Raw genomic sequence first — 12648 nt, 5'->3', positions numbered from 1 at the left:
GCAAGCCATCTTGTAGGCCTATATAGTTTTTTTTAATGTGCATGCATCATGCGAAAGTCGGGAGAAAAACAAACTCCGAAACCATCTTGTAGGCTTATTTTTTTGCACCGATAGAGCTAAATAGTTAACAAAATACCTTCAGAAGACATAGCATTAGATGGTTGAGTAAAATATTAATGTGCATGAAAAATCAGCAAGTCAGAAGAACATTATTTCGGAAACCATCTTGTAGGCCTAGCCATATAATTTTTTAATGTGCATGCATCATGCGAAAGTCGGGAGAATAATGCAGTCGGAAACCATCTTGTAGGCTTATTCTATTGCACCAATAGAGCTAAATAGTTAAAGGCCCTTTCAGTGATTTCACAGGAACATTAAAAAAATGGAAATTTGTCAGAGTTGCTTAGAAATAAAGAATAAGTCTACAGAATTTCATTAAACCACTTTTCCCCTGAAAACATCGACAAATTAGTCAAAAAACAGAAGTTTTAGAAAGGTTTTCTACTTCAACTCTGAGAAAATCGAGATTTTCGTACAGTGCGCCACCTAATCGACTGGAAAAACTTCCTAGTCCAGTGTTTCTAACACGGGGAAGTAGAGTCTAAATTGATTTAAAACAGACGCTTTTAAGCTACAATTTTGTAGTAGAAAACAAAATAAGCAATTAAAGGTCACCGAGGCAAACTAACGGTCAATTCAAATATGAAAAACAGTTAAAATTGTGTATTTTGTTTAAAATAGTAGCTACTGATGTAATAAGTAGTAGAAACAATACGCAACGCGTGTTGGTACGTGGAGAGTGAGCTTCTTTCGATCTCGAGTCGGACTTTTGTACTGTCAGTATCAAAAGTCCAGAATCATGCAAATGCTTTATTTTGTCTAAAATACACGGCTTTTCGATCGAACCACTAGCAGGCTATGTTAGCACATCTATGCCAATTACAAAGGTACCAAAATCTGAATTTTGATGATTTTTACGATCGTCCGGATGAGCAAATCACTGAATGGGCCTTTAACTGAATACTTTCAGAAGACATAGCATCAGATGGTGAAGTAAAATATTATTAATGTGCATGAAAAATCAGCAAGTCGGAAGAACATTATTTCGGAAACCATCTTGTAGTCCTAGCCATATAATTTTTTTTAATGTGCATGCATCATGCGAAAGTCGGGAGAATAACCATCTTGTATAGGCTTATTCTTTTGCACCACTGGCACTAGAGCTAAATAGTTAATATGATAGTTAACTGAATACCTTCAGAAGACATAGTATTAGATGGTTATTAAAATATTAATGTGCAGGAGAAAATTATTTCGGAAACCATCTTGTTTTCTGTAGGCCTATTAAATATTTTTTAATGTGCATGCATGTCGGGAGAAATTGCCAGTTTGGTATGGGTTAAGTGTCTAGGGTCGAAAGAATTGAGTCCGTTGGCAAAACCCCGGGCAAAACTACCCTAAGTACGTAAGAGCTCCAAAAACATACCCTTTTACACCAATTTTACATGGATTTGATACCCTATTCAAGCGTTACGCACGTAACGCGTGCCCTAGTCTGAAAAAATACCCTTTTTACGTGAATTTACGGACGCGCCTGATACCCCCCTTCACCATTCGAGTGGCCCCCCCGGGATACAAACATTATGTAATGGAATACCGGACATTATGCAACATCTGCTTTAATGACAAGAGAACTTAGCAAAATGCAAGATGATGATAATTGACATGTCTACTTAATTTGGTGGTGGTTCTTTTTAAGGAACAATTCTACCAACACCACTTCAGACTTTAAATTGTAATTTTATTTCACTTTGTTGCAATTTCATTGACTTATATAATTGAATATTTATATAATTTATAATCTTGTACTTAGACCTCCAGATGGTAATTTCTTTGTGTAAGAAACTCTTTTTATACTCATTGCCTTGAATTCATCACCATAAATGATTCTTGAACATTAGCATTTCTATATCCCAATTCTACAACTTTCCTGGAGGTGTTTCTCTTCTCATTTATATCTGTATCTATAATTCACAAGAGCCAATACTGGCCTTCACATTCTGCTTTCAAATCTTCAGCTCTCACCTAAAGATCCGTTGTTTTCTCTAAAGAGCAGGATTTTTTTGCTCACAAAGAGCCATATTTTCTTTTAAAGAAATTTGAAAATTTGAAGAAAGGCTAGCTGTCTAATTTGCACCCAAAGAATCTTTATTCTGGCCATTATTTTGTTGCCTACTTTACTTGGTGTCACAGAGAGACCCTTAATATTTAATGCTATCACTATTAAATGTCCATTGGTTTGTTGTGTCTGTGCACCTGCGGGTGAGTGCAACCAATTTTTCCACCCATATACAGGTCTTTTCCCAGGTGGAGGAACTCAATACATAAAGTATCAAATCAAAACAACCCTCTCATTAAAGTTCTTAATACTTGTGTCAAATTACTCAATATATAAACTTGACATTGCCTGTAGCAGATAAAATAATGCCATTGTATAATATTTCCTTTGGTATGTATAATACTGTTGACATGGTGTGGGTGTGTGCAATATTGAAGCAACATAAATAGCTGCCACCTTTTTTTTTTTTTTGGTCTCAATTTTTTTTAGTATTTTACGTTTAGTGGTATTACGTTTTGTTTTGTTTTTATAGATGTTTTCAGAGATGACTGGGTTACCTGACCATCTGAGGATAAAAGTCATCCCAAACAGTAGTTGTTGTTGCTAATGGTTTTAAGGTGGTACTATACCCCCTGAAAATTGTGTGACTAATTTTGCATTTTTCTCACAAATTAACTACACACTGGTAACAAAAGTTATAGGGGCAAGGAATCCAATAATATTACTTCACTGAAATTTCAGTGATTCAATACAAGTGGTTCATTAGGCCAAATAAAAAATAAAACATGTTTCACGTCCCCTCCCGCTTCCTTTTTTGAGGTTTCTTCAATTTTATTTTTATTTTTTGAAATTCAGTTATAACTTTTCAAAAAATATGTTTAGGAAGTAGAGGTGCTTTCTATAGCCTTGCTAATATACAAGAAACACTTTTATAAGGTTTTGTGATAGTTAGAGGAAACCTATCTCTCAGAACAACAAAAAAAAGAGGCCTCCTCCTCTTTCCAGGCATTATTGTATATGCTAAAATAGCTCTAATAATGGGTATTTACACCGATTTTATGATAAAAAATAAAAAATAAAAGCCCCTCTTCCTCCTTTTTTGTCAAAAACCCGGACGTGAAACATGTTTTTTATTTTATTTGGCCTTATATTTGTTGAAAGAAATGAGGTATATACTAGCGGTACCTCTTTTCTTATCGTAAATAATGTACCACTTGTCTTGAGTCACTGAAATTCCAGTGAAACTGGATTCCTTGCCCCGATAATATACATAACTTTTGTTTTGAGAAAAATGCAAAAATAGTCACAAATTTATCAAGGGGTGTAGTACCACCTTAAATCATTACCAATTCTTTTGTTTTTGCTACAATGTGAAGTGCAAAATAAAATTGTCACAAAAGTTAATTTGAATTAAAAATTTGAATAGAAGGTGGTTTGCACTTTATGAAAAATTTAAACATAGAGGTAACAAGTCTAATCTTGATTTAAAAAGGTTTCTGTAAAATGGGTGGACATACATCAAATTGGATCTGCTTTATAAATTCCATTATGTGGAACAATTTTGAAAATATGTTAGGGCAGCCTTAACACACCGTTCACTCAAATGGTATGTACTTGATGTTGCAGAGCTAAGGCCACCTGCTTTGCCTATGGACAGACCGGTGCAGGAAAGACGTACACCATGCTAGGCAACAAGGAAACCAAGGGGCTGTATCTGTTGGCAGCGGAAGACATCTTCTCACTACTGGCGGAGGATAAAACTGGCAGTCGGCTGTCAGTTTGGGTGAGCTACTTTGAGATCTACTGTGGTCAGCTGTTTGATTTACTCAATGCAAGACAGAGGTGAGTCAAAAAAGTTTTTGTTTCTTTGTAGATGATGGGCTATTCCAGTTGAAATCCATATACCCCCTTTGGAAGACATGATTGTAATGATGATTGATGTCATGTGTTCCATTAGGGGTGTGGACTTCAACTGGAATAGCCTATTACGTGTACATTATTAGTAATGGTACAATAACAGCTTGGCACCATTGTTATGTAATTGGTAGCCCATTGCTAATGAGGGCGAAATGGATGACATTTAATTTCAGTTTTTTGCCCATAAAATGAAAAGTAATTCAGATATGGTCATTTTCACGGTAAAGGGTGTAACTTTGGATTTTTAACATTTTAATCCGTAGTGTTCTAATAAAGCCACAGAATTCCATGATTTTTGGCCACATAAGTCATCTAGTTAGCAGCTACCTTGGGTAGCATAATCAGCTTTGGGAGTTACTATGCTCAGTTTAGCAGGCTTAAATGTACTTAATATTGCCATTTTGAAAAACTATAAAAACAGTAACATTTTGTAAAACCCTGTGTTTTCTTCAGTTAGTTCATGGATAATTTTTCTTATCCTGAAAGTACAGTCATATGTTCAGTAAACACTGCCACATTAGATTTAATTGTGAACAGCCCTGTATTTTTGAGAACCGGACTTCGATATTTGTTGTTTCGAGGTTTCATTTTCCGTTAACAATTGTTAACAAACTTTGTGGGTGTAGCTTTGGTTCATAATTCTTGGTTATTTCTTCACTTCTTCTTGATTCATAACAGTTGTTATCTTAACTTGAAATGGGTAACAAAAATTAGTCGATTTGCAAGCTTTTAAAATTTTTATAAAATCTTGACTTCAAAGAGCCGTTTTTCCGTTAACTTTTTTGAAGCCTCCGAAACAAACTGTTCAGCAAGCTTGTGCAAATATAAATAAAAGAGCTCATCCAATCTATTTATCAAAATGCAGCAAAGTAGATCCTCAAGTCACATGTTTTTAAATCGTGGAGATATATATCACCGTTTGAAAATACAAATTTTCCGTTAACAATTGAAGCCTCCGAAACAAATGAAGCCTCCGAAACAACAATAAGATTAATTATCATCTATGCATATCTAAATTGGTGTGTTTCATACTGATATCTGCATTGTAATTATTACTTGATATGTGCAGAATGTCATAAATTAAAAAAAAATTTGACATTATGGTTAATGTTTGAAAAATATACTGATACCCAAAAAGCCTGTTTCGGAGGCTTCACATGCAAAAAACACCATACTTAACAAATGGGTGAAAAAATTAACATGTGATAAATCTACAATATCTGCCGCATAGAATCATTGATTCAATACACACAAGAAAATAACAGCTTAGATGATCCCAACACTGTTGTTTTCAAAAAAACTACTTCTGCAATGTTTAACAATTGTTAACATGAAGCTTCCGAAACAAAAAAAATGACTCGCTGTGATAATTTAATTTTGTCACAACTGAAATTCAATACTTAGAAGCAAAGCATGAAAATTGGTAATTGTGATATTTTTACCTATTTTTTATGTCAACTTGTAGTAGTTAGCCAAATATTTTACTTTTATGATCACCTGTGTTGTTAACTGAAGCCTCCGAAACACAAATCGCTTGAATTGCCATTTCTAAAAAATAACTCCAATTTCTGTGAAACTTGGCTGGGAGGTTCCTTTCATCAAGTAGTATTTGTACATGAAGTTAGACATTCAAATTATTTTAGGAACCCAATTAAAACTTTAAAAATATGTTTAAGGTTTGGAAATTTCCATTGTAAATGACACTTGATGTTAAAAATTTTCAAAACTGCAATTACAAACATAGCAAAACATGGTATAAAATTTAACTTATATCTGTTGACTTACTTTGGAATGGGATTTCACATGTATTCCAGCTTTCATGTCATAATTTTCTGAGGTTATGTAAAATACATTTTTCTTAGATTTTAACCAAAATGTTATGGAAATGTCAAATTTTTATTAGAAATCAAAAGGTTTAAGCCTTGAAACATTATTTTACTGGAATTTAAGTTGCTTCTATTCATGTTTTCAGTAAACAGAAACATATTTAAGTGGTTTGAAATTTTGACCTAAAAAATCAAAAGATACACCCTTTACTGTGAAAATGACCATATATTAAGATAATCTTTAGAAACACAATCAATCACTTTAAATGCCATTTTATATAATAATAGACTAGAGGATAATTAAGTTTCTTAGTTTTTGTGGAAAGTTTGATCAAAACTTAAGTAGCGATTCGAGAGTTATTCTAAACCTACCATACTTCACGTTTTATTTGTGCCTCAGACAATGCTAGTCAAAAGTGTTAGGCCCCCTCCCATTCCTTTGAAACAATGTTGAATCATGTGATGTTGCTCATGAGCCCCTAGAAGTTAATGCCATTCTTTTTGTAGGAAAAACAGCCTAAACAGTTCTTTTGCATGTTTTCTTACAATAACAGTCACTGAATTCACATTGTTGGCACAAGTCAAAAATCGTGCCTTTACTAGAATACTGCTTTTCATATCAGTTGTCTGTCTAGCATAGCATTTTCAAATAAAGAACGCAAAATGCTTATTTGCTTATAAAAAATTATTTTCTTTCAGATGCAAAACCTGATAAATGCCATTTTCAAACTTTCAGCATAAAGGCCACCAACATCTACCCTATAATGCTACAAGTAGCTTTAAATTGACACCCTCCCATGTTTTTGAAATTATGATAAAAACAGCACATATTTTCTTAATATATTCTTTATATTTGACGAAGTTAATATCTATATCTCAAATCGAGAAACATTATAAAAAAAATGGATATCGCTTTTGCATCTGCTCTCTTCATATAAATACGTACACATATTTAGGAAACAAAGAGTAGTGCTGCATTTTTCTGTCATGAGGAACAGACTCGGTAATGTGTTTTAATTCAATTTAAAAACTGTTATAGCTTGATATGCTGGCTTGTTACAATGATGTATAACCTTGAAGAGAGCTCTCATATTAAAATGGGAACCGAAACAGCAGCAACCATACTGCATTATTCAAAATATATAATATAGTTACAATAACAATATAATTAAATGCATTGAATTGAGCTTCATATCAACTACATACCAAGCATGCATCCAAAGCAAATTTGAGTGTTGTTTTTAAAATTTAAACTAAAGTAACAGAGCTACATTTTATAATGACAATTTATCAGTCAATGTTATTTCAATGTTTTACTTTTAGTATCTTCAGGTTCAATTTACATATGTATTAATATGGAGGTCTGATTTGTATATAGGGCTAGAAAAATAGCGCTAAAAATGTCTTTATCCTGTAAAAATGAGCCATACTTCCCTGCAAGATACCTGTAGCAACATTTTCCATGAAAACTAATTCTTACATATGAGGAATTTCCTTCCAAATTCCCCCCAAAATGTCCTTCCATATCCCAAAATTTCCCTCGAATGAACTTGCTAGATTTAATATTTTCCAATCCCTTAAGGGATCTAAAATGAGCGTTTATTATGCTTTTCGACAGTATTTTTTGTGGGACATGAGAGCACCTCAGACCTATCGAATTGCATTCTGAATCTGAAGCATGTCTTTCTGATATCAAATAATTTTCATTTTTTGAAAATCACAATATAATACAAATTTTATGACAAATTATAAAAATTTGGATATTTTTCAAAATTTTGATATATATAACAGTCCTCGAAGTAAATTATATTAATCTAATGATATATATTCTTAAAGTGTATGTAGTTGGGAGGAAAAGCCGACGATCAATTGAAAATTTTGACCTTTCATATTGAAGATATGGATTTTTTTCCCAAAAAGACCTAATTTTTTTTTGTGTTTTGGAGAAAAAATCCATATCTTCAATACAAAAGGTCAAAATTTTCAATTCATCGTCGGCTTTTCATCCCACCTACATACACTTTAAGTATAAATCATCAGATTTATAAAGTTAACTTCAAGTACTGTTAAATATCAAAATATCAATTTTAATGATTTGCCATAAAATGTGTATTAAATTGCTAATTTCAAAAATCAAAATTATTTGATATCAGAATGACATTCTTCAGTATTCAAAATGCAATTCGATATGTCTGATGTGCTCTAATGTCCCAAAATAAATACTGTCCAAACGCTTATACCCCATCCCTTACATTAAGTGTATACCTGCTAATTGCAAGCTTAAGTGGCATATTTTCTAATTTCCTGCAGACGTGAAAGATGAAGGTCGGCCGCCATCAATAATATTTTGGGACATTGATAGGTTTTGATAACACTTTTCAATCACGACACTAAAAAATTCTCTGGAGCCCCCGTTAAAAAATATGACCACCCCCTAAAAATCGCTCCAAAATCACCTAAAATATGTTTTAAAAAGCAGTTTTTCATCGCATTTGAAGGAAATATTGTAAGAAACTCCATAATTCAACAGGTCCCAAACAAATTGGCATTGAAAATACATATATTGGTGAATCTCCTCACATATTTACAGAAGCCAGCAATTTCATTAAGGTGGATTTTTCATAACTTCAATATAGCCATATTTTCAAAATGTCGAAAATGAGAAAAAATGCAAATTTTACCTAATTTCTAACTTAATTATTGCCTTTATTCAGGCTGAGTTTGATATGACCTTTTTAGATAAACATTTCCCATCCTTTGACTATAGGAAAATGCTTTTTCTATTGTGGGATCTTTTTCCAATTTATTATGAGGGGTCTTTAAAATATTGCATTTTGCATTAGTTCGTAAATCAACAAAATCAAAATGAGCATATTAATATTGTCTAATACTATGTACAATCTGTATTAATCAGAAAAAAAAATATTATATAACATCAGTATGTAGATTATTAATAACAACTGAGTGCAAGTTTTTACCTAGAAGTGACTTTTTAATGTCCAAATATCCCATTTTTGGCTGTATTTGGTCAATAATTTACATTCATATATGCCTACATACATGGCGCTACCTAACGGCGCGCTTGATTGTTTGAGACTAAACAACGGCGATATGGCCCAGCGTTTAGGATCGGCTGATCTGCCTAGGGATTTCAGTTGGTGAAATAATGGTATATGATGAAGAAATAGTATAGTATCACAAAATGTTCTGGTATAAGCGTGGTTTTCATGAATGAATCCCTAAATTAAATTTGATGATGCGTGAGAATTTGTTAGATTTTACTACATCCACTTGGTCCCATTACCATTTGGTACAATAACCATTTGGTCCTATTTACCATTTAGACCAAAACCCAATAGTCTAGGGACCGCTCACAAACACTTGTGGGGGGCTGATGCAAATCGCGAAAATTTTTCGGGGCCACCCCTTTACAGACCTCAAAGGCCCCTCCCCTTTTTTGACATGAAAATTATGGGTCAACCCCATTAGAAACCTATTTCGTTTTAAAGTTTGGAGTGACAGATAACTCATACTGGCCCATGTCCCATGCCTGTGGTACCCCCCGGTGATGCATGATGAGCCTATACCGGTTATATTATTTATATACCTTGTAAAGACCGGAAAAGAAGAACAAATAGCCCGGCAAAATGTCACTTTCAATACATGCAGGCCGCATATGTCTTCTTCTTAATTTTTTGGGTACACTATATTTGATGAATGTAGTATATTTATACACGTGCCCGTCTCATTTACATATATTTACAGCCCGTAACCAGTTGTAGACGATTTTTTTTGATGAATTGGCAAATACACGACATAGTATTAGATTATAACTGGTTATTAGACCATACGGTTAATAGACCAAACGGTTATTAAATCAAAGGTAATTAGGCCAGATTGTTAATAATACTAGAATTTACGCGGTTCATAATTAAGGTGGCCCCCACCCAAAGGTGTGTAAACAACAAATAATATGCAATTTGTTAATAAGCTCATTAATATCAATAAAATATATGCAAATAACATGACACAAAACTATCCAGCACATCAGGCCACCATATACTACATGTATCACAAGACCAAGTTAGAAGATGATCGGTTGTTGCGCTTAAGCTGTAGAGTGGATTGATGAAAATGTAAGCAAAATATGCAAATTAGCTCATCAATATTCATAAATATCACAAAACTATACAGCTTATCAGGCCACCATATCCAATCACCAAACCAAGTTTGAAATTTATTGGTTATAGCGTTTAAGCTGCAGAGTGGATGACTGAAAATATAGGCAAAATATGCAAATAAGCTAATTAATATTCATTGATATACAAATAACATGACACAAACTATACAGCACACCAGGCCACCATATCCAATCACCAAATCAAGTTTGAAGTTGATCGGTTATTGCGATTAAGCTGCAGAGTGAATTAATGAAAATGTAGCTGCAAAATGTAGGCAAAATATGCAAATAAGCTCATTAATATTCATAAATATGCCAATAACATGACAGAAAACTATACAGCACATCAAGCTACCATGACCAATCACCAAACCAAGTTTGAAGTTGATAGGTTATTACGTTTAAGCTGCACAGTGGATTAATGAATTTGCTTCCGCCCGGCCCGCCCAACAAAGAAACAAAGAAACAAACAACCAGTCAACCATTTGGATGATAACATAAGCCCCACATATATGTGGGGGCCAAAAATATTAGACCAAATGGTTATTAGTCTATATGGTCAGTAGACATACTGGTTAATGGACCAAACAGTATTATACTAAAGGGACATTAGACTATATGATTATTAGACGTGGTAATTAGCCTTTCTGGTACTAGACCTTTTGTATATACAGACTTGATATTTAGTATGGAATATTTTTTGCAAAATTCCAAGACTGGTCTGGAAGGGGTCTGCATAAACCGCACGGGCTAAATATTAATCGGGTGTGTCGGGAGATGGTGTAACATAATTTTTTGACAGATAATGTGCTTTCCAAATTCCATTAGTTTACATTATGGCGCTCATAATGTAGTGAATTATCCTAAAATTGCGGTTTTAAGGAGACTGAATTGGATTTTTGTGGGCGCGATTATTTCTGAATTTGAGCAACATCATTCTGTTATTATCAAATTTATTGAGGTTTAAGGTGATGTTTACTGAACCTTAATACCAATAAGTGTTCATCAGAACTGAAATGCACTTGTAATTTACCAGTTTTAAAAGTGGGAGGAGCTTTAAAAATATGGCTCTTAAAAGTGGTACGCACTCAGAAAGTTTGAATGGCCCCTTACAATCTTACTGTACACAAAGAATCAGCGTGAGTTCATTGGACAACCAGAAATCCGCGCAGTTGTTTTTTGTACCATAAGTTTATAACATTTGACCCGGGGTCATTTAAACTTTCTGAGTAATGCACCACTTTTAAGAGCCATATTTTAATCTCCTCCCATGTTCAAAAATGTGTACATTGCAAGTGTATTTCAAATGTGATAAATGCCAATTGCTGACGAAGTTTAGGAAATATCACCTCAAACCCCAATACATGTGATTTTGATAATAACAGAACAATTTTGCATAAAGTCCAGCCCAGTCCTCGAATTTTGCGAGAAAATATTCCATACTAAATGTCAAGTCTGTAGATAAAATGGGTATTAGACCAAATGGTATTAGACCAAATGGCAATAGATCTGACACCTGATAAAGTCCCCGAATGCGTGAGTCTCACGCTCAATGAGATATTGTAAACGTACATCATTACATGTAGGCCTACATATTCACATTCAATTTTAGACAATGCTTGAAGTACCTATACATGTTATCAAATTCGCCTTTGAAAAGAAATGCAAATTCCATTGCATTGGTAGTAGATATTATATGAAGTATGGCGTGGTGTTTGTTTTGTTTTGTTATAAATGTGTTGTTGTTTTTTGCCTGCTGATCTAACAGTTAACTAAATATTAGTCAATTTTATTTTAAATATGATTTGTTACCTAAACAGTGTAATGTTGGTTGCAAATTCCACTTTCGAAAATATGTTTAAAGACACAAATTCCTTGGAAAAACAAATTCCATTAAAAAACACATTCTGTTATTAGAAACATATTTCTAAAATCAGCAATCAAAATAAATATCATATCAATCTAGGAAACCCGAGTTTCATATCATTAGTTAGCAGAAAGATTCATATGCAAATTCCATGAAAATTAACAAATTCCACTATAATAAAAGAGCAAAATCCACATGAAAATAGTTATCAAACTTAAATCAATAATAACCTTGGTTGAGAATTGAAGCCGATTGTGAATGTAAAATAATTAGTATGTTTATACATTGGAAAACGTTAATTGAGTCTACAAGAAAAAAGCAAAAACGGAAAATCCGCCAAAATCAACAAACTCCCCTGCAGTATAGGAAAAAAGTCCCACGCTAATTTAAACATATTTCAGAAGTACAACATGTTGGTTATATTATCCAAAAGGTTTGATCCAATGTTAGCCTGAATATAGCAGAAAATGTGATTTGAAAATGCTCTTTTTTCGCTACTTTCAAAATTATGAAAAATCCTGTTTTTGCCCAAATTCCACGATGATATTACGTAATTATATCAAAAGAAATAAATTTTTCTGAATAGGTCATCTTATAAAGCATAGTTCAATTCCAATATGTTCAACTTTCTGTCAGACCCAGGTTATTTTAAAGGACATTTTCATGATGTCGAATGTTGTTCAGTTTTAAGCTGTATCAATTCTGTGGCAGGTCAAAAGAGGGCCAATTTTAGGGGGGT

At 33.3% G+C, this 12648-nt stretch overlaps 1 protein-coding gene across 1 annotated transcript in view; it reads left to right on the top strand.

Annotated features, from left to right (window-relative positions):
• The window catches only part of LOC140159629 (uncharacterized), a 47136-nt gene that overhangs the window by 7170 nt on the left and 27318 nt on the right, over positions 1-12648 (top strand). The window contains 1 exon segment of the mRNA XM_072183124.1: positions 3746-3961. Coding sequence (XP_072039225.1) covers positions 3746-3961 — 216 coding nt within the window.

The sequence above is a fragment of the Amphiura filiformis genome, chromosome 8 (genome assembly GCF_039555335.1).
Source record: "Amphiura filiformis chromosome 8, Afil_fr2py, whole genome shotgun sequence".
Classification (NCBI taxonomy): domain Eukaryota; kingdom Metazoa; phylum Echinodermata; class Ophiuroidea; order Amphilepidida; family Amphiuridae; genus Amphiura; species Amphiura filiformis.
This window is presented reverse-complemented; position numbering and strand designations above follow the sequence as displayed.